Source organism: Cottoperca gobio, chromosome 12 (genome assembly GCF_900634415.1).
Source record: "Cottoperca gobio chromosome 12, fCotGob3.1, whole genome shotgun sequence".
NCBI classification, from domain to species: Eukaryota; Metazoa; Chordata; class Actinopteri; order Perciformes; family Bovichtidae; genus Cottoperca; species Cottoperca gobio.
In genome coordinates, this window is record NC_041366.1 from 5,051,579 (window position 1) to 5,071,115 (window position 19,537).

The 19,537-nt window shown below is 40.3% G+C and overlaps 1 protein-coding gene across 1 annotated transcript in view; it reads left to right on the forward strand.

Moving 5' to 3' along the window:
- The window catches only part of LOC115016986 (collagen alpha-1(XI) chain-like), a 103,140-nt gene that overhangs the window by 78,972 nt on the left and 4,631 nt on the right, over window positions 1–19,537 (forward strand). Inside the window, exons 8-16 of the mRNA XM_029445144.1 lie at window positions 8,403–8,741; window positions 8,857–8,981; window positions 10,936–10,980; window positions 11,339–11,458; window positions 15,684–15,722; window positions 15,834–15,887; window positions 16,012–16,065; window positions 18,936–19,043; window positions 19,179–19,232. Coding sequence (XP_029301004.1) covers window positions 8,403–8,741; window positions 8,857–8,981; window positions 10,936–10,980; window positions 11,339–11,458; window positions 15,684–15,722; window positions 15,834–15,887; window positions 16,012–16,065; window positions 18,936–19,043; window positions 19,179–19,232 — 938 coding nt within the window. The remainder of the gene's footprint in view (window positions 1–8,402; window positions 8,742–8,856; window positions 8,982–10,935; window positions 10,981–11,338; window positions 11,459–15,683; window positions 15,723–15,833; window positions 15,888–16,011; window positions 16,066–18,935; window positions 19,044–19,178; window positions 19,233–19,537) is intronic.

A 19,537-nucleotide genomic window follows, 5' to 3' on the forward strand; every position in this document is an offset into this window, starting at 1 on the left:
AAAGAAATAAGTTCTTCCCTAGTTTTGTCTTTTTGTCACTAAGAGGCACAGAACAGTTTTCTTAACGTGAGAAGCCCCATCATGCTCAACCTAATAATTTTCCTCTCCAAAACTGTAATTCAGTATGGGGTATGTATGCTGTGAAGATAAATCGGCTCTGATAAATCAGATAATGGCGCGTTGTCACAAGAGTGCTCCATCAGCAACTTCAATCACGCTCCTTTCTGTTTCGAGGACCGAACTACACGGCACTACAGGTCTCGCTCTTACAACGCAACAAGGATTGCGTTTTGAGTGCAGACGGCAAAGATTTCTGGAAGCCATTATGTGGCTGGGAAGACGAAGATGTGCCGGGAAATTAAAAAGAGATCATTGATTTCCCCCGCACATCTGCCCTGCAGTTTTAAAGTGCCCACAGAGGTTCTGTTCACCCCGAATCAACCTCCCTCTGCTCTCGTTTATTTATATTGCTGTTTATGCTAGACCACCTCTCCTTTTGTTCCTAATAAAGATGAGCTCATACTTCCTGTGACAGGGAGCTGCCCTGCTGTTCTTAACTTTCATGCAGAGGAGGTCTCCTCTCCGCGTCGACCCAGTCGTGTAAATCAAGTCAACCTCAGAGAATCCTTGGTGAATATTTCCCCCTTAAATGTTCTCTCAACTGTGGTTGTTTCGCTGACTCTGGGCACTGCGGCTTCCCCCTCTTCTAATTCCCCTCCAGAGATTTCTTTTCTGTTAGGACTAGTCTGCAAGCTCCCTGTGACCCAAATCCATCCATGTGTGAAAGCAGCGTGGATTCCCTCACACATCCTTGTCCCTGTCTTCCTTCGTTCTGCTTCCCTCGGTTGGATGTAGCAGTTATTCATTTGAGGAGGCGTTTAGTTGCCCATGATGTTGCTGTTAGCGTCTAATAGCTATTTAAATTGTCCCAGGTTTGACGACTTTACAATTGTCTCTGTCAGTTTCACTGTTTCTCAGCGTTCACACAGGCCACCCTGAGGGCTAATGGGCTGGGATTCTGTGTCTGTGTTTTCTGGGTTTCTGTTAGAACAAGTTACGTGTCCTGGAAGATTTCAATGTCCCGGAGAATTTGCGGGTCAAATATTATCTGTGTTCATTGAGCTTAAAAACAATTGATAGGCAGGCTATATAAAGAATGACATCATCATAAACGCGCGTGTGATCTAAAAACATTTTAAATAACATTTCAATAATAAATAATAATAATAATAATAAACAATAAAAACAAATTATAGATGTAATCATTTCCAAAATTCCAAACATGTATTTATCTAACAAAAATATCCAATCCACATTTGTTGGTGTTTATCCTCACACAGAGAGAGACACGCCCTGAAGAGCACATCAGCTACACATTCATAAAAAAATATATAAATAAAAAGGATATATTTAAATTTTATTTTAACCCTATTGTTTTTGCTGGACCTTCTAACCGGAGAGATTTAGTTGTACTTTGGCAGATTTTACTTGTTAAAGCTGTAATTACTGGGTAACGGAAACCCTGCTCCTAGATATGCCAGATTAGAAGTATTGTCGATGCAACATGTATGCATGAATGGTTGGTACTACTGGAAGGGTGTGTACCCAGTAGGTGTGTGGGTGTGTCTGCTGGAAGCTGGATCAGCCTCCTGTGCAGAGGTCTGCCTGTGGGTACAATGTGAACATAGCTGAAGTGCAGACAGACCGCAGTGTCTCCTGCAGTCATGCTCCACCATGTTGGATGGTACTTGCTGCTGGGGTGCCTGTTGCTGGATATAGATGGATTGCACGTGCGAGGTCAAAGGCGCCGGGAGGGAAAGGTACTGCCTGGTGTTCACCTGTTCACATGTTGCAATTATCAATGTAAATTTCCCCTTTGCTTTTGTTCTACACTGACATAAAGTAGGGTGTGTAATACTTTGCAGACCATTGATTTGCACATAATGTGGCAATGATTTTTATTTTACTGGGATTAGGACAGTTTTCTTCTTTCAGAATGATATTTGTAACACAATAACACACATGCAACTACAGCTCTTGAAGATTTGACTATGATGTTGAAAATTTAAGGTTGCACTTGCTCTAGTTTTCAGTTCTTGATTTAACCTGAACAATGTCTTGTATGTAATGACACCTGGTTTTTCCAACTAAATTAGGGATTAATTGCAAATAAATAATGTGTTCAATGGCTAACTGATAGATACCGGTCTGATTACATTCATACTATATATATATATATATATATATATATATATATATATATTAATATAATAAATATAATTAAATATCATTAGTAAAGTGAGTTTAGGTTACCGCCAGTGTGTGGGATTCTTTCCTTCCTTCTTACTTTGTGATTCCAGTAAAGTTGCTTTGCAGTGTCAGCACATTTAGTGGAGAAAGACACACCACGGTTTGATTTTGGTATTCTAAAAAGCTACAGTAGAACAATACTACTCTCTGTATGGAAGCACTGCAACTGTCTTTGGCTACCGTGTGTGAAAATGAGGAGCCTGCATTGGAAGCAAGCGAGAGGTTGCACAGGAGTTTGATTGTTATAAAATGTCAGTCTTTCTTTTGTCCCTCCAACATGCTTCATGATCTTATGTCCCAGGACCACCACTGGTGATTTGGTGTGACGCTTTGATCCTGACCAACAGTGGCATTTGTAACATGGGTGGTCCTGCTGGGAATAAAAATCCCCGAGCAAGACGGTGTTAATGCCGCTCAACAACACAGAGTCACACGCTCCCTCCTGTGCACGTGACAATTCTGACGCGCACACACACACACACAAAGTCATTGAAGTAGACATGCAGGTATTAACATGCATGCTTACAGTGAATTAACATATTGGCACTGAGCCTTGTCCACACCACATCAGAGGCAAAGCACACTGTGGCAGGTTCCTGTTGCTGGTTTCCTTGTTTTTGTTATGTTCCTAGGAAACATTTGTTCGTCTATTATTTGATTTGAGTAATCATAGAAAATAGTTATGTTCACATTCTTCAGTTTTTTTATTACACTTAAATCAAACTCCCGTCGTTATTCCTGTAACATCAGACCACTGTCATCGTGCTTTTTTACAGGCCAAATTGCTCTCTGCTTCTTGCAAGACCCAGCCAGTCTGCATACCTGTGTCTTGGTTAGATTTACGGACCTTGCCATTTGATTAGCCCTTTTGTAGAAGCAAGTGTTCATTGTCTGTGTGTGTGCATGTGTGTGGTGATGATAGCGCTCTAGCCTGCAGCGCTTGTGTAAGGATGTGAGGCCTCCATCGACTTCACATTGCTCTTAACAGAGAATCTATCAGCCCCACGTGCACGGACTCCTGAGGAGACTTGTGCTGATGGGAGGACACAGTGCTTTGTCATAACCATTCATCTGTTCCAGGTGTGCCCTGCCAACATCTGCCCTAAATCTAATTTACTGTTTAAGTTGAGTGATGATCTAATCTTCTATAGTCTACATCACTCTTTTTTAATGGAACTGATGTACTGATTTGATTGGCAGATGATCAATAATAACACAAAACCATGTGACAGTGTGATTGATTAGAGAGTTTCAAGTCCCTGCAAGTTGGATCAGTAGCTGTCTTGAATTTTGGAAAAACGTAATGGGGGGGGGGGGGGGATGCACTGGCAAGGGTTTAAAACCTCTGGTGCATTAGCTAATCCAATCAATTCAGTGAGATGTTTTCAATTATGTCATGTGTGTCAACACATTCCCTCGATGTATTGTCTGATTGTGCCAACTAGGTTCAAGCTACTAATGATTATCAGTCATGATGATTATTGATTCATTTATGGATTTCTTTTTTTCTCCTGATTTAGCGTTTAATCTATTAAATAGTCAACAATTAGTTTCTTCAAATAGATTCTGATGTTAAATCCTTAGATTTCAGATGCAAATGGTTAGCATATATGCTTGATAAAGCACTGGAACACATGTTCAAGTATCACATTACTTTTATGTTGATCAACTAATCCATTAATTGACTAATCATTTCAGCACAATGGAACTGCTTCAATCACGCTATGCTTTCGCTTGAACCTAACTTCTGTACCTTGCATCCTTTAGTATCCATGATGAATGAAGTTAGCTTGCTGGCGTATTTAAAGGTCACATCATACAAATAGTTCTTTAGGTTTATTCTGCTCAGAGCATCAGAAGGACGTCTAATATGCCTATGAGCTCAGCATGGTGTGCTACATTACTAAACTTTGTTTTGATTCTCCCAAACAATATGACAGGATACACCCGTCCATGTGGCTTATGTTTACAACATTCATTTTCTAATACAGCAGTGAGGATCCTAAACAGGGAAGCACTATCCAGACAAAAAGAGGCACTTAAAGTATCTTATGGCAGATCTAGTGGCAGACAGAATTGCATAGTGAAAGCAAGGTTTAGATCGAACCAATCAAAATTGTGATGATGTCATTATTCTGGAGCCATTACATTGTGCAATCAAACTTAACTTCATGATAAGTTCAATCAAAAAACGTGTCTATTGTCACTTTATGAAGAGAGCAGTTGTATATTATAAATTGTGTTTCAGGGGCCTGAGGGTTTGTAATCTGAGAAAGCACCATGAGAGCTTTCTATTCAAGTAAGAAAATCAAATCAAGAGTAATCATCTGACGGGAGCATTAAGGAAGTATTATGGGAGTCTGTTCATCAGCCTGCAGCCACACATGCTGACACAGACTGAGCCACTTGATACCCTGACTGTCATTTGTTCACCTATAGATTACACACTCACATTGAGCCTCCACTCAGACTGTGTTGTTAGGAAACATGAACACACACACACACACACAGTGTCCTTGCTTGCTTCAGCCTGCTACTGCTGAGCAGACAGAAAGACAGCGAGGGTAAACATTGTCCTGGCACATGATATTAAGGTTAAAAGAGTTACTTACTGAGAATAGTAGAGTTTTATTTGACAAGATAACTACTGAGCTATGCATACCTGACTTTTACCTCCTGAAAAATGTAACTACACCTCCGGGCCATTCGTCAGCTTAGACTGCTTTGTGTTTTGTCCAATCTTTTGATGCTTTAATAGTTTCAATAATAAAACTTCCGATACACTGGCGCTTTCAATTCCCATAATTACATTACAGGTCATTTAGCAGACGCTCTTATCCAGAGCGACTTACAGTGAACTAACTATCTTTACACCTTCCCTACCCATTAAATGCCCTCATCTTTAAAATGCCATGCTCCCAACTTGAACTTCAAATACTTAAAGTCTCAAGTGTAACCCAAGATAACAGTTGACATCATCAGAGTTTTAACCCCGGCTCCTCCGGTCCAATTAAACAACCGTGTGTGTGTGTGTGTGTGTGTGTGTGTGTGTGTGTGTGTGTGTGTGTGTGTGTGTGTGTGTGTGTGTGTGTGTGTGTGTGTGTGTGTGTGTGTGTGTGTGTGTGTGTGTGTGTGTGTGTGTGTGTGTGTGTGTGTGTGTGTGTGTGTGTGTGTGTGTCACAGAAGACATTATACATGCAGTTTTATATGCTTCTAACGCTGCGTAGATATCAGTGAGTGAAATTCATTGTTGAACTATAAATCAATTATTCTATAGGAGGCATGCGCCTGTAAATCTCAGCACTGGAGCCGACCTGTTACCCACTGTTATTTAACCCTAACCCACGACTTAATTAATTAAGTCCTGCAACCCGACCCGTGATGAAACACACAGGGTGCTACAGAATCACTCACTTTTATAGATCCATTATTCTGCACAATCGGTGCCAGGCTTTCACAGTTAAAGTAATGAACCTGATGACAGTGGGGCGCATAAACCCAGCTTTACTTTTACTGGGTTCTGCCCTTGTCCACTTGCCCCTGTCCAAGCCAACCAACGTCCCTTTGCACAGGTGTGTCAGTAGGCCTGGCTGATGGGACTGAGACTGCAGGCCTGCACTCACAGTCTGTACTGGGACTCAAAGCTCGTTCAGCTTTTAGTCATATGTGTCAAATATATCAAACTGAGATATTTCATGGGGCATGTCTTTAATTTGGGAAGAGTGCTTGACCGCTATCGGCTCCTGACTCACTTGCCAACGTGTCATAGTACTCCAGCTAAGTATGGTTCATAGGGATATCTGACAGAGTGGAGGAGAGATAAGCTGAGGGGACGGTGTTGACCAGAGGAGATCGAGTGTCAGCTTATCGACCATGGCCGGAAGCCTGACTGGCCTGGGATAAGAGTGAGAGAAAGGGCCTTTGTTTTCCGTTGAGGCGGCGTGTTCAGCCTCTTGCCTGTGTCAGCCCTTTACAAGCCCTCGCAATACACAACCAGCCATCCACCAAGGGCTGTGTTTCACTGCAAATACAATATTTAAGACTGGCTATTGTTCTAATTTATCACATCTGATGAATGCAAGCTGAGTTCAATTGATCATTTCATGGTAAAGTTTGGGCATATTATTCTTTCTGATAACACAATCAAAGCATGCTAAATTGATTTTCTTCCTAACAATGCCTGTAACCACATAGGAAACCTGAGATCCCCTCTGTGATAACTTTACTAATTCATAAAATATGTATGTTACTTTTTGTTCGTCATGTTTCACCTCCAGCTCTCTGTGCTCTTCCAATGGCACTCTTTGATTAGCTCTCAAAGAATGTTTGTAGGAGTGCCACAGATACAGAAACATTTTTGCTGACAGTGTGTAATTCTTCACTCTTCCTAAACTACCTTAAAATATTTATTCATTTAGCAGCATTTATTCAGATGAGATGTCAGAAAACATTTCCCACTTCATCAATGTACCAGAACGAGGACACACACCTCAGTTTACTCTTAATTCATAAATTGTCTGCAGACCTCAACCCAATAAATAACTTGTTGAATGTGATAGGATGGTAAGTTTGGCAGCATTAACAATATTGTACCAATAAATCTTAAATTAAAGGTATTTGAGCAAACTATTCCTACATGCTGCAGATATAGTAATGGATAATAATTTCTGCCTATTATGACTATCTGTACCTTCAACATATCTTGATAATGCAAAAATCTTTGATGTTTAGGAAGAAAAAGGGTGGAAATGACATAACAAAAGGGAATGTTTTTCCAGTGCAGTGCTGTAATTCACCTGTATAAGCTTATGTATTCTTAAACTTTGCTCTGAGAAAAATGTATGAGCGTGCACACTCCTGCTTCCCTCTCCTCCTCCTGTCCTGCTCCCCATATGCCTCTCAGCTCCACTTTAGTGCTCTCCATTTCAGCTCATTAGGGTCATCAAACAAAATGTACTGCCCTTTGGTCCTGTCCCCTGAAAGGCCTCTCTCACTGCACCACTGTTCCCTGAGGCCCAACATTTGATGTGTGTTGTTGTGTGTGTGTGTATGTGTGCATGTAATGCAATATGACCAGCAAGGGAAAATGCTGGGTCGTACTGTTTTCCATGTTGTAGATTTTTGCCGTTGTTCTTGTCACCTCTGGATACCACGTAACTTTAAACTGCTGTTTGTTTTGGAAGATGTTTTGTGAGTCGATAATAATACGTTCACATTGTGACAGCTAATGTTCTCAACCAAACTGATTTACAGTGAGAGCAATTCTAGAATAGTCTTATTATAAAAGCCACCGTATAAGGAAGTGTTCTTCCAGTAGGAAGCTTGTAAAAGCGTTCAGCTCAGTCATGTCGAGATTAACTATAAACTTGTTAAAATCACAACTCGATAATCAGAGATGCATGATCTAACCTGAGTATCTGTGGAGGGATAACACATACTGTTTAGATATTACATTGGAATATGAGTGGTAGAACATCTGTTTTATATCTAGTTTAATAAAATAGACCTTTATTGTATTTGTTTACAGCCAAACAGCAATGGTATCCAAACCACATTATGACACAATTACAGAAGTGGATGTGATATCCGAGCTACGATAATGAAGGTCAAAGATAAAAAAGTGTTAACATTAAACATATTGTGTGGTTTGGCTCCAACAGGCAACTCAAAATGTTAATTAGAGACAGTGAATGTTTTGGAAAGACATGTCACCAATTCAATAGTGATGTGCAGTTTTATTGGCAGATGGATCAAGAGTTACTGTCTTGAAAAGATGTGAAACTTATCTATGTGAATTCAGATGAAATAATGCCAGATGTCAGACAAGAAGGTCTGCAACAGGGTTTTTTCAGAAGGTTGTAGGAGTTGTTTATGTCTTTCAAAGTAGAAATAGTGTTGCTTACATAATGAATTTTCATTCTTTGACATAAAAGGTGATTAAACATATTGTGTGTGGGGATGAGATGGTAATGCTTATTATTTCCATATTCTGAATAGTGATTTGTTGTACTGGGCTTCTCATATTAGGAACAATCAATAGCCAGAAATCCGCTGTCGAATGAGCCCTAATTCTTATTTTTTCTCCTCAATAGAACATGTTTCTGCGTCGAGGCAGTTCCCGAGGGGACGGGACAGTGCCTTCAGGAACCAATCGGAAAGGTTCAGTAGGTCGTGGGGATGTCTTTGTGGTGGACGAGGACACTGACTTGTTGGATCCAATATTCCAAAATGGCGGACAAGTCAACCCTCAGTGGAAACCTTCCAGAAATGGACTTAAAGGAAGCCAGAAGGGAAAGCCTGAACTGTTGGAGGAGAACATTACCACAGACGATAAGGCCGACTCCGGTGGGAGGACGTCAACGCTGTTCCCCGGAAAACCATCCGGTGGCATCATTGACCTGGACATCGGAGGTGCCCCCAAGAAGCCCTCAGTGGGATTTACTGTACGCAAGATCCCTGCAGATCCCAGAACGTCCACAGACATTGGGACATCTACAAAGGCAGTAGTCAAGGAGGGAAGACCCATCACCAACAGTACACAACCAGACAAGGAGCGCTCTGCCATTGTTACCATTGTATCCAAAGATGGAGACCTGGTCCTGGGTTCAGATGGCAAAATGTACCAGATCCAGAAAGGACCACCGGGACGAATGGGTCCCCCAGGGCAGGAAGTGAGTTGTCTTTCTTGTTGCTTCAAAATCCTTGTTATAATGCTACCGTTTGTATCCAAGTGTAATCAATGTATTTTTCTCCAAACCATAGTAAACAAAGCAAGAGGCCCTTGTTAGGCCTGGGACACACCTTCTTCCACCAGTAAAATGCGAGGCGTGACTGTTAGGTGCCTACCCCTGTTCCAACTTTCAAGGGTGTAGAGGCAGATTGCTCTTTACGTTGTTTAGCAACCATAACCAGCTAACCAGGAAAGTGTGTATTAAAAAGTTGTCCATGGGACAGCAGTGTGCTGTGTGCCTGTTGAGTCTACATTGACAACAATTGATTTGAGAGCGCTAAGAACGTGGGCTTGTGTCCCACTATTTTAACAGGATATTTGATTTATCATATCAGAGATTTCTGTTGTCGGATGAGATAAAAAAAAAAAAGTTAGGACTAGCCTTGTGAATGAAGAAAGTGTGACGTCTGTTTATGCTTTATAGCTTACAAGAGCTGTTCTCCATTAGCTGCCATCTGACTCTGATCAGGGTAGGTTACACTGCTCAAACATATGTTGATCTGCATGTCTTTGATGCCGCGATCTGAGCACTAAGGGAAGAGTTAAGTAGGCTCAACAGTTTGTCATAGCATTACTCAATGTGACAATCTTAAAACTCTGGCTGCCAAGTTATGTGATCGGTGCTGATGGGGAAAGTCATTTTATACAATCCAATTGGATGGTTTACCTGGTGAAGAAGTGGATCATCACAAGGACTGCTGGCCAGACAGAACCAGAACCAGACTGCACATCTGTTCACGTATGGGCCGGCCTCTGGAGTCACGCTGCCATAAAATCCGCAGGATAACTCAGCGCGATTACTGTGATTAAAGACGGCTGTAGGGAACATGAAGGAAGACGTCCTGTTGGCTTAGACTCAGTCCTTCTCTCTTCTCATGTGCTGCATTTCGGGTCTTGCTTGCTTAGCTTTTTGTAGTATGCAATAGCCTGTAGCATTACCCTCTACCAGTAGCCTCTACAGGAAATACGCTTCTCTGATTGTCTTGCAGGTGCCTTAAAATGCTATAACAAGCCTAAATCAAACATTTTAACCATTGTTCTCAATCAGTACTAAACGTGTATTAAATTGCAAGGAACAATAACATTAATTATTCTGCTTGATGAAATATACCTAACCATGAATTAAACTGACTACACACACTTTGTAAAAGGATTATGACTTTCTTGCTATCCTTTGGTGTAGTAGTACACTCCAAGATGTCCAGATGTAGAAAATAATGGATTCCTTGCCTGCCTTGTTTTTTTTTGTCTCTGCTTTGTTTTGACACCTTGTCTTGTGGTATTGCTTACTTGTTTTAGTAATGTCAGTGTACTTCCAATACAAGCACAACACTTTTAGTTCACACAAGCTAAGAAAAAATTGGAAAAACTGCAAGAATTTAGTTTTCAAATACAATAGTAAAGACATAGTGAGATTAATGAGATTTATGCATTTGTTCAGATCCCGTAGGAAGTAGCACTTAAAAGGACACAGTGCATGCAGGATCCACACAGTGCCAAACAGCTTTACCATATAATTACTGTATATTCCAATACTCTTTAAGCCATAAATTCTTAGTGTTTTATTGGCATTTAAGGTGTTGTGCACGAGACCTTAAAATGAGTCTTTTGCTTTTCCACAGGCAGTCAAATAGGCCACAAACTGTGAGGTTTTACAAGGATCTGGTGCTTTGCTTGTCTCTCAGGTCTTTTTTGCTTCTAAGAAGTAGAAGTAAAATCTTTTGTTCTACATTTCTGAGATGAATTGTTAAAGACGCACCGTTTCAGGTTGAGCAATATTTCACTTGTGGTTTGTATACCACTTAAAATTCTATTCAGTTTGAATATTGACAGGTTCTTTTTCCTCGTGTTGTCCTTTTGAGCTGTTTAATTGAGACTTGTTACTTGTTTGGCAGGGCTGTCCTGGTGAGCCTGGCCTGCTTGGGTTTAAAGGTGATAAGGTAAGAAAAGATTGTTTATTGTTTACAGAGTAACCTATACAAATGTGTTATGTTAGTCCAATTGACTCCTCCAAATTTAAGTACACCTCTGTTCTGTGCACCTCTGAAATATCATCTGAGGCTATATTTTGTTTTCAGGCTCAGTTTCACGTTCAACATTTTAATACCTGCTGCTATAAACTCCTGTCCCTTCGCTCCATTAAGCCCCTGTGTTGATTATTTATGCCTGAGTCCCAATACTGCATTAAATCACTTCTATGATGTCATATTAAAAAACAAGGCTGTGCTTTGCGATAAGTGTTCCATATAAATTGATTCGGCTTGCATGAACGTACCACTTCCTTTTCATCTCTCATAGGGTAAGTTGGGCCCTGAAGGGCGTCCAGGAAAGATGGGGGAGCCAGGACCTCCAGGGCCGGCAGGTTTACCAACCTTCTACCTGTGGAAGAACACAGCAGAGGAATGGGCTGCCTTTCAGGTAAGATAATAACCATAATGTACTCCTTCTTTTGTTTAGTGCAATATCTACAGTAAGTAGTTTTCCTTCTACTTTAACATCATGTCTAGTCAGTCCTCTTTCATAACTTGAGCTTATTTTTTTATTGTTTTTGATGACTAGTTATTGTTACAGTATAGATACAATCTTTATTGACAGTCTGGTCCACCCCCTTGCAATCTGTCATCCACTTCTGAACTTAAATTCTGCGTGGCGTGATTTTTTAAGTTCAATCCTCTCCTTTTTTTTGACTGTAGGTGTGTGCACACGTGTTTGTGTGTGTGTGTGTCTCGGGAGCGAAGCCCCGCCCTTCGTGAAACAGAGCGAAGTGAAGCTGCGCCGGTTAAAATAGAAGTGCCCCGTCAAAATTGAAAACCCCTTAATAATTTATTGATTAGAGGTCCGGTTCCGTATAGGTCGGCGTCTGGGTCCGGACTCTGACAGAAAGATCCCTTTCTGAATTTATAACCAGATTTAAGGAGTTTTCATAATTATTTAATAAATTAGTTTTCAAGTTTTTGCTCACTGATAGCATTTTTAGCCATACTAGCTGCATGGCTCTAAAGATGGCAATGTCTGCATGTCGGTCATTTGGTCCAACACTTTGGTCTAGACTAAAATATCTCAACAACTATCGGACAAATTGCAATTAAGATTGGTACATACATTTATGTTCCCTTTTAGAATGAATTGTTTGGTGATGCCAATGTTTTATTCTAATGTCATTGTCAGGACAAACTTTGTCCAATATTTAGATTTTTGACGAAATACCTGCAAAACTAATGACATTCAAATCAGCCTCAGATGTACTTTATGTTTAGTGTTAGCTAATATTAATTAAAACTAATATGTTGAACTTGTTAAACATTATAGCCTACCTGCCTTACATCGACATGTTAGCATTGACAGCATGCTGAATCTAGCATTTAGGTCTAAGCACAGCCTCACAGCATGGGCTGTAGAGCTACTTACAAATCGATAGACATATTTACAAAGGTCTTTAATACTTACTTTTCTTATTTTTGAGACTATTCTGTGACTGTGCTGTAGTTTTTACTGCTTTTTCAATTTTTTTTTACTTTATAATTTCGCTGTTGGAAGCACAGCGTCCTTTAAAGCGGACCTTTTATTTGCCCACCTTTCGTTGGATAATGAACAAAGTTTCAACCAATATTGTGGTGTATACAGTATATAGCACATGCTTTTATCTGTTCTGTAAAACACCCTGATAAACACTCAGTGCCAAAGAGTGGACCCCCCCAGTAAGTCAGTTATGTTACATCTAGTTAGTCATTCAGCAAGTGATTAAAAAGGCCTTCAATTCTTTAAGCGATAACAATAAATATGCAGAGAAGTTTAGCCTAACTCAACACAAGACTGTATACAGAAAGGAACTGGTAGCCTAGCTCTGTCAAGTGCTTTCCAACCACTTTAAAGCTGTCAGATATTGTGATTTAACAAGCCACTAGCATACCAATTGGGACTCTTTACTGAACAACAACAAGTGGGCACTTGAGACCACATGAACATGTCAGAGGTCCTCTCCTCATAGAGAGTTAAACCAGCTGTTTCTTGATGTCATGAGGGCTAGCATGCTAACAAGATATAATATTTAAAATATATATATATATATATATATATATATATATACACATATATATATATATATACACATATATATATATATATATATATATATATATATATATATATATATACACATATATATATATATATATATATATATATATATATATATATATATACACATATATATATATACACATATATATATATATACAGTATATCTCAAAAGTGAGTACACCCTTTAGATTTTTGCAAATATTCTGTTATATCCTTTCAGGGGATAACATTATCCTACTGAAACTTTGATATAACTTAAAGTAGTCAGTGTGCTGCTTGAATAACAGTATAGATTTATTGTCCTTTGAAAATTACTCAGTACACAGCTGTTAATGTCTAAACAGCTGGCAACAAAAGTGAGTACACCCCATAGTGAACATGTCCTAATTGTGCCCAATGATGTTGTTTTCCCGCCCTGGTGTCATGTGACTCGTTAGTGTTACAAGGATTCAGGTGTAAATGATAAGCAGGGCTGTTAAATTTGGTGTTTTGGGCACAATTCTCTCTGAATGCTGGACAACATGGCACCTCATGGCAAGGAACTCTCTGAGCGGCTGAAAAAAAGGATTATTGCGCTTCACAAAGATGGCCTTGGCTATAAGAAGATTGCCAACACCATGAAAATGAGTTGCAGCACAGTGGCTAAGATCATACAGCGGTTTTCCAGGACAGGTTCCACTCGGAACAGGCCTCGCCAGGGTCGACCAAAGAAGTTGAGTCCAGGTGCTCAGCGTCATATCCAGAGGTTGGTTTCCAAAAATAGACGTGCGAGTGCTTCCAGCATTGCTGCAGAGGTTGCAGAAGTGGGATGTCAGCCTGTCAGTGCCCAGACCATACGCCGCACACTGCATCAAATCGGTTTGTATGGCCGTCGCCCCAGACAGAAGCCCCTTCTGAAACCGATGCATAAGAAAGCCCGCAAACAGTTTGCTGAAGACAATGAATCCAAGAACATGAGTTACTGGAACCATGTCCTGTGGTCTGATGAGACCAAAATAAACCTGTTTGGGTCAGATGGTGTCCGGCGTGTGTGGCGGCACCCTGGTGAGGAGTACCAAGACAAATGTGTTTTGCCTACAGTCAAGCATGGTGGTGGCAGCATCATGGTCTGGGGCTGCATGAGTGCTGCCGGCACTGGGGAGCTGCATTTCATTGAGGGACACATGAATTCCAATATATACTGTGACATCCTGCAGCAGAGCATGATCCCCTCTCTTCGGAAACTGGGCCGTAGGGCAGTTTTCCAACATGATAATGACCCTAAACACACCTCCAAGATGACAACGGCCTTGCTGAAGAAGCTGAAGGTTAAGGTGATGGACTGGCCAAGTATGTCTCCAGACCTAAACCCAATTGAGCACATGTGGGGCATCCTCAAGAGGAAGGTGGAGGAGTGCAAGGTGTCCAACATCCGTGCGCTCCGTGATGTCGTCGTGGAGGAGTGGAAGAAGATTCCAGAAGCAACCTGTGCAGCTCTGGTGAATTCCATGCCCAGGAGGGTTAAAGCAGTGCTAGATAACAATGGTGGTCACACAAAATATTGACACTTTGGGCACAATTTAGATATGTTCACTATGGGGTGTACTCACTTTTGTTGCCAGCTGTTTAGACATTAACAGCTGTGTACTGAGTAATTTTCAAAGGACAATAAATCTATACTGTTATTCAAGCAGCACACTGACTACTTTAAGTTATATCAAAGTTTCAGTAGGATAATGTTATCCCCTGAAAGGATATAACAGAATATTTGCAAAAATCTAAAGGGTGTACTCACTTTTGAGATATACTGTGTATATATATATATATATATATATATATATATATATATATATATATATACTATATCATTATGGAGTTGTTAGAAGATGTATTTTCCTGATATTGAAGAAAGCTAACTGTTTCCTCCTGCCTGCATGTTTTGTGCTAAGCTAGGCTAAACACATCCTGGACTGATCTCACTACTGAATGCAGAGGGATGATGTGATGAATTGCAATGACTCTTCTCATGTAAATCCTCATACGCTAATACATTTCCTAATGTTCCTTTAAACATTATTCCAGTTGACAGCCCTAGACAAGATATATTTTCTTTGCTCTTCTCTCCGTAAGGCCTTGAGTCATTTTTGTCAGTCATCTAAAAGAAACACTGGACATCAAATGTTTTTACCGAGACCCATAAGATCCCCAGACTATCTGTAAAACCTTTGACCCTGCAGTTATGGTGCGTGCAAGCCGATGCTCTGTCATCTGTTTAATCTCTCTGTAGTGGCCACAGCTGTATGTTATAGAAGACACTCACCAGTATGTCAGCATGATGGTGAACTGCCATTTTCGAAAAAAGAAACAAAAGTCTGTTACTAGTTTGTGAAGGTGATTTGTTACTGTTCTGTGCTTTGAACTTTGTGTAGACAACCTGCAGAGGTCATTCACATTCTTCATTCATTCTGAATCAGGCAAAGATAGATTTTTAACTACAGAGACTATGGATGTTGGGGGAAGTTCAAGTTATATATTCACAAATAAGTACCTGTAACTTATCGTGTGTGTTTCCATTCTCCTGTAGCAAACCAATTTCTACCAGTTACTTCGTGCTGGTTGGCCTGTAAGTATGCTGTGACGATTAATATCCTTTCTTTGTTGGGAATTAGTTGTTTTGTTACTACTGACCTGAGGCTGGTTTCTTCTTCTTATATTCTTCTTTGTGAGCTTGCAGAGTAAAGAAGGCCCCGAAGGACCACCTGGAGAGATGGGCAAGCCCGGCATACAGGTTGGAGATCCATTCACGAATATAAATGCAAATGATGAACTTGAATATATTTAGAATAGTCTCTCTATGTTCAGTAATTTTGAAATAGTGAATGGTTTGTACTTTTCCGTCTCTTCTTTCTTAGGGGCCACCTGGTGACGCTGGGGAGCGAGGAAGACCAGGGATGCCAGGAGAGATGGTAAGCACCCGGACCATCACTTCCTGATCCAGACGCATCTCTATCTGTCATTTGTCTCATAGGTTTCTGAGATGTTTCAAAACTTCACATTTGCCAGAAGTCTCTCACCGAAAATCTAATTTGCAATTGAGGTTGCAGTTTTCTGCCTGTAGACGGCACACTGCTAAATGTGATAGCCTGAGGGCCATTACACATATGTTCCTGTAATGTAAATATCCCCTTGACCTTTCATGTTCCTCCTAAATGTCTTGAGTTTCTGAACATTTTATTGAGCTTGTTAAAATTCTAACCCTTCATTGAATTTTAATGATGCTTACAGTTAATGACCTTAAAATACGAATTCCCATTTTTATGGCAGTACAATAACATCAAATATAAATACTGCAGCTATTACATATTATATTGTGCATCATTTTATTTTATTTGCCACTTAATAAAATCTGAACAATTGACAAAGTGTCATTGGAAAGTTTTGGGTGTTGTAAAATTAATTTCTTTGGGATTGAACAATACAATACAGTGTTGAGTTAAATATATATATATATACTCAGCTGGTGGAGCAGAGTGAGTGTGGTTAAAGACAGTGGGTGTTTGGAAACCCTCATGCATGAAACTCCCTATGATGTAACCATTCTCATATTGAGTGAATAAACCATGAAAGTACTTTTATTGCCAAATTAAGATGTTCTATATTTAAATTTTTACAACACACATCCAAGTTTCTCAACTTATCTTGTGTTATTTCATAAGTTTCACATTCTCTAACTGAGACCTCCCTTCTTGTCTTTTACTCGCATCAAATTTGAAAACTGTTTTGTTTTGTGAACAGCTGTACAGCTGTAACTATGTTACATCCATCTTGAAAACCATCTTAAATACACTTTGCTTCCACTGTGAGCATATGGAAACTGAAAGTCTGTGACACATATATTGTGTGAGGTCTCCGCTGGGTAATGAGTTGGTGCCACACTAATGAAAGTGTGGTTTGGGATTGTCCTGTACAACAGCCTTTGGAGTCTGCTCTGTTTAGATGATGTGTGGCAGAGTATATACATCCACTGTTTGGGTCTGAGTCACTGTGCAGCTCCATGAATGAAAGCACATTTCTGTTTGTGAAGAATTAACCAGAGGTGATCTTTTTAGTGATGTAGCCCCATTGCTTGTCAGCGCTGATGTATGCATGTCATGTGGTGCCAAGTGGTGTCCAACCTGAGGTTCTAAACACCACATAGGGTCACAAGATAAATCTCATGGCAAGCTGATTAACAGCAAAAAAAAGTATTTTTTAAATACAATATTTTACAACTATGCTCCAATCTTTGCTTTTTTTCTAATGAATGCTATATCCAATTTTAATAGCTCAAGTGATCTGGCCACAAAAAAACATTGCAAAAGAACCTATAAATAACACCTCCAAATGTTTTGCTTTCTTTTAGTGTAAAGAGGTAGAAGAATATTCTGCAAACATTCGCAATTAATGAAAAATCCATTTACAAAACAAATGATGACAAACAAATGAGCCTGAGATGTCTCACTGATCTCTCGGCTCCAACTGAAAACAGACTGCTGGGACCTATGGTAGCGTATCCAGCATAGTGCTTTTACATACAGGCCATTTAGCAGACCCTCTTAGCCAGAGTGACTTACAGTGAACTAACTACAGGGACAGACCATCTGAAGCAACTCAGGATTAAGTGCCTTGCTCAGGGGCTCAATGGTGGCAGCCTGGTATATTTGGAAGCTTTACCACTAGGCCATCACCAACCTCCACTCTTATTAGGACAGTGCGAGCCCCAGTGGCCATATAAGAATAACATTAGCTTTTTATTGAACAATAGGTATGAATGACTTCTCTGCAATTTTCTTACTTTGCAAAGTCATCGAGTGGACCGGAATGGACCCTTTCACGGCCCATATGTTTAACAGTCCTGGTTTGGACTGAGTTTGCAAAGTCGCCATTTGATTGACAGATCAGCAGGATTTATTTGGGTGGAGGAGGTGACTTATTATTACCACTGAGGTGCTCTTGTGCGAGACCATGAACCCCTGACTGCTCCGGTGAAGCTGCTCAGTGGACACAAGTTGGATTGTATTTGTACAGGCAGCTTGCAGGTGTGTTTAGTGATGACATTATTCATCAAGTAAACAACAGCCATTTTGAGTAACTGTTAAAGTCATTTGTGAATAAAAAATGCTTCTGAAATATAAGTATTTGCTACTTTTCTCTGTTTCATATCTTTGTAAACTGAATATCTTTGGCCTTTTGACTGTCGGTGGGATAAAACAAGCACTGGACATCACCTAGAGCCCCTTATGATATTTTATAATCTAAATGTATATGAAGTAATAGCTGGTTGTGTGTTAATGTGAGAATAACAGTGTGAGCCTGAAAAAGATTGTAATGCTTGAAGTGTTTTAACAAACTATGGTTAACTAAGGGTTGAAAATCTCACTCATCGAGCTAGTCGCGCCATGAGTAACGCCGTATCCATCATCCACCGCAGCTTTAAATACAACGCTGTCCGCTGCCAGCACAGGTGGTGTAGCCATTCGCTGTGGATACATAGTTTTCTACCTGTCTTCAGGCAGAGTTATTGCAGGCCACAATCTTCTTGACAGTGTGTCGTTATTCAGGTGACGCCTTGTCTGTGATGAATGGCTCCACTGAGTGTCTTCACACTACAAACCTATAAATTATAATGCAGCTTGGGAACCCCCCACACGCATGCAGGGTAGTGTGACGTCACTCCCTATTTTTTTGCCAGTTTTCGGTTGTTGTCTTCAAGTATCTTATAACGATGCCATTCACTAACAGGCTGATAAAGAAGCATTCAGTATCAACAGTGGTGATCATTGATGTTGTCTGTTAGGGCGAGCATGGTCTCAGGGGCCCTTCAGGACATGCCGGTGCCCCGGGGAGAGACGGGGATAATGGAGAAGACGGTGAGCCCGGGTCACCTGGTGCTCCTGGATCACAGGTGGGTACATTCTGTATGCTAAACAGTCAAACAGCACATGTACAGCATGTTTTATGTGTTTTGAGTGTTTACAGCAGTTTAATGATGTGTTTTTCGTTGTTGAAATGTTTCCATCTTGTCTCTGATTGCCATCAGGGCTCGTGGGGATACAGGGGAGAACGAGGGTCCGGAGGGGAAAAAGGTGATGAGGTGAGCAATAAAACGGCAACCAGTCAGTCCCACTTAGACTTTAGATTTACCGTTTGTGAAATTGGAGTCAAAAAGGAATAGTTATACTGTATGCAGTTTGAGCCTCAGCTCATCTCTCTGCTGTAGTTTAACAATTCAGCACTTAGACTTGTCATTTACTTTATGTTTTTGCAGATAAGTTTTACATGAGTAGCTGTTATTTTTTGTAATTTGAACTTTTTTTGATACTAGTGCCAAAAAAGTAAAACTGTTTGGTACCATTACCAAAATGGCACTTTGTTTCCAAACATTTCTTCAAGATATAT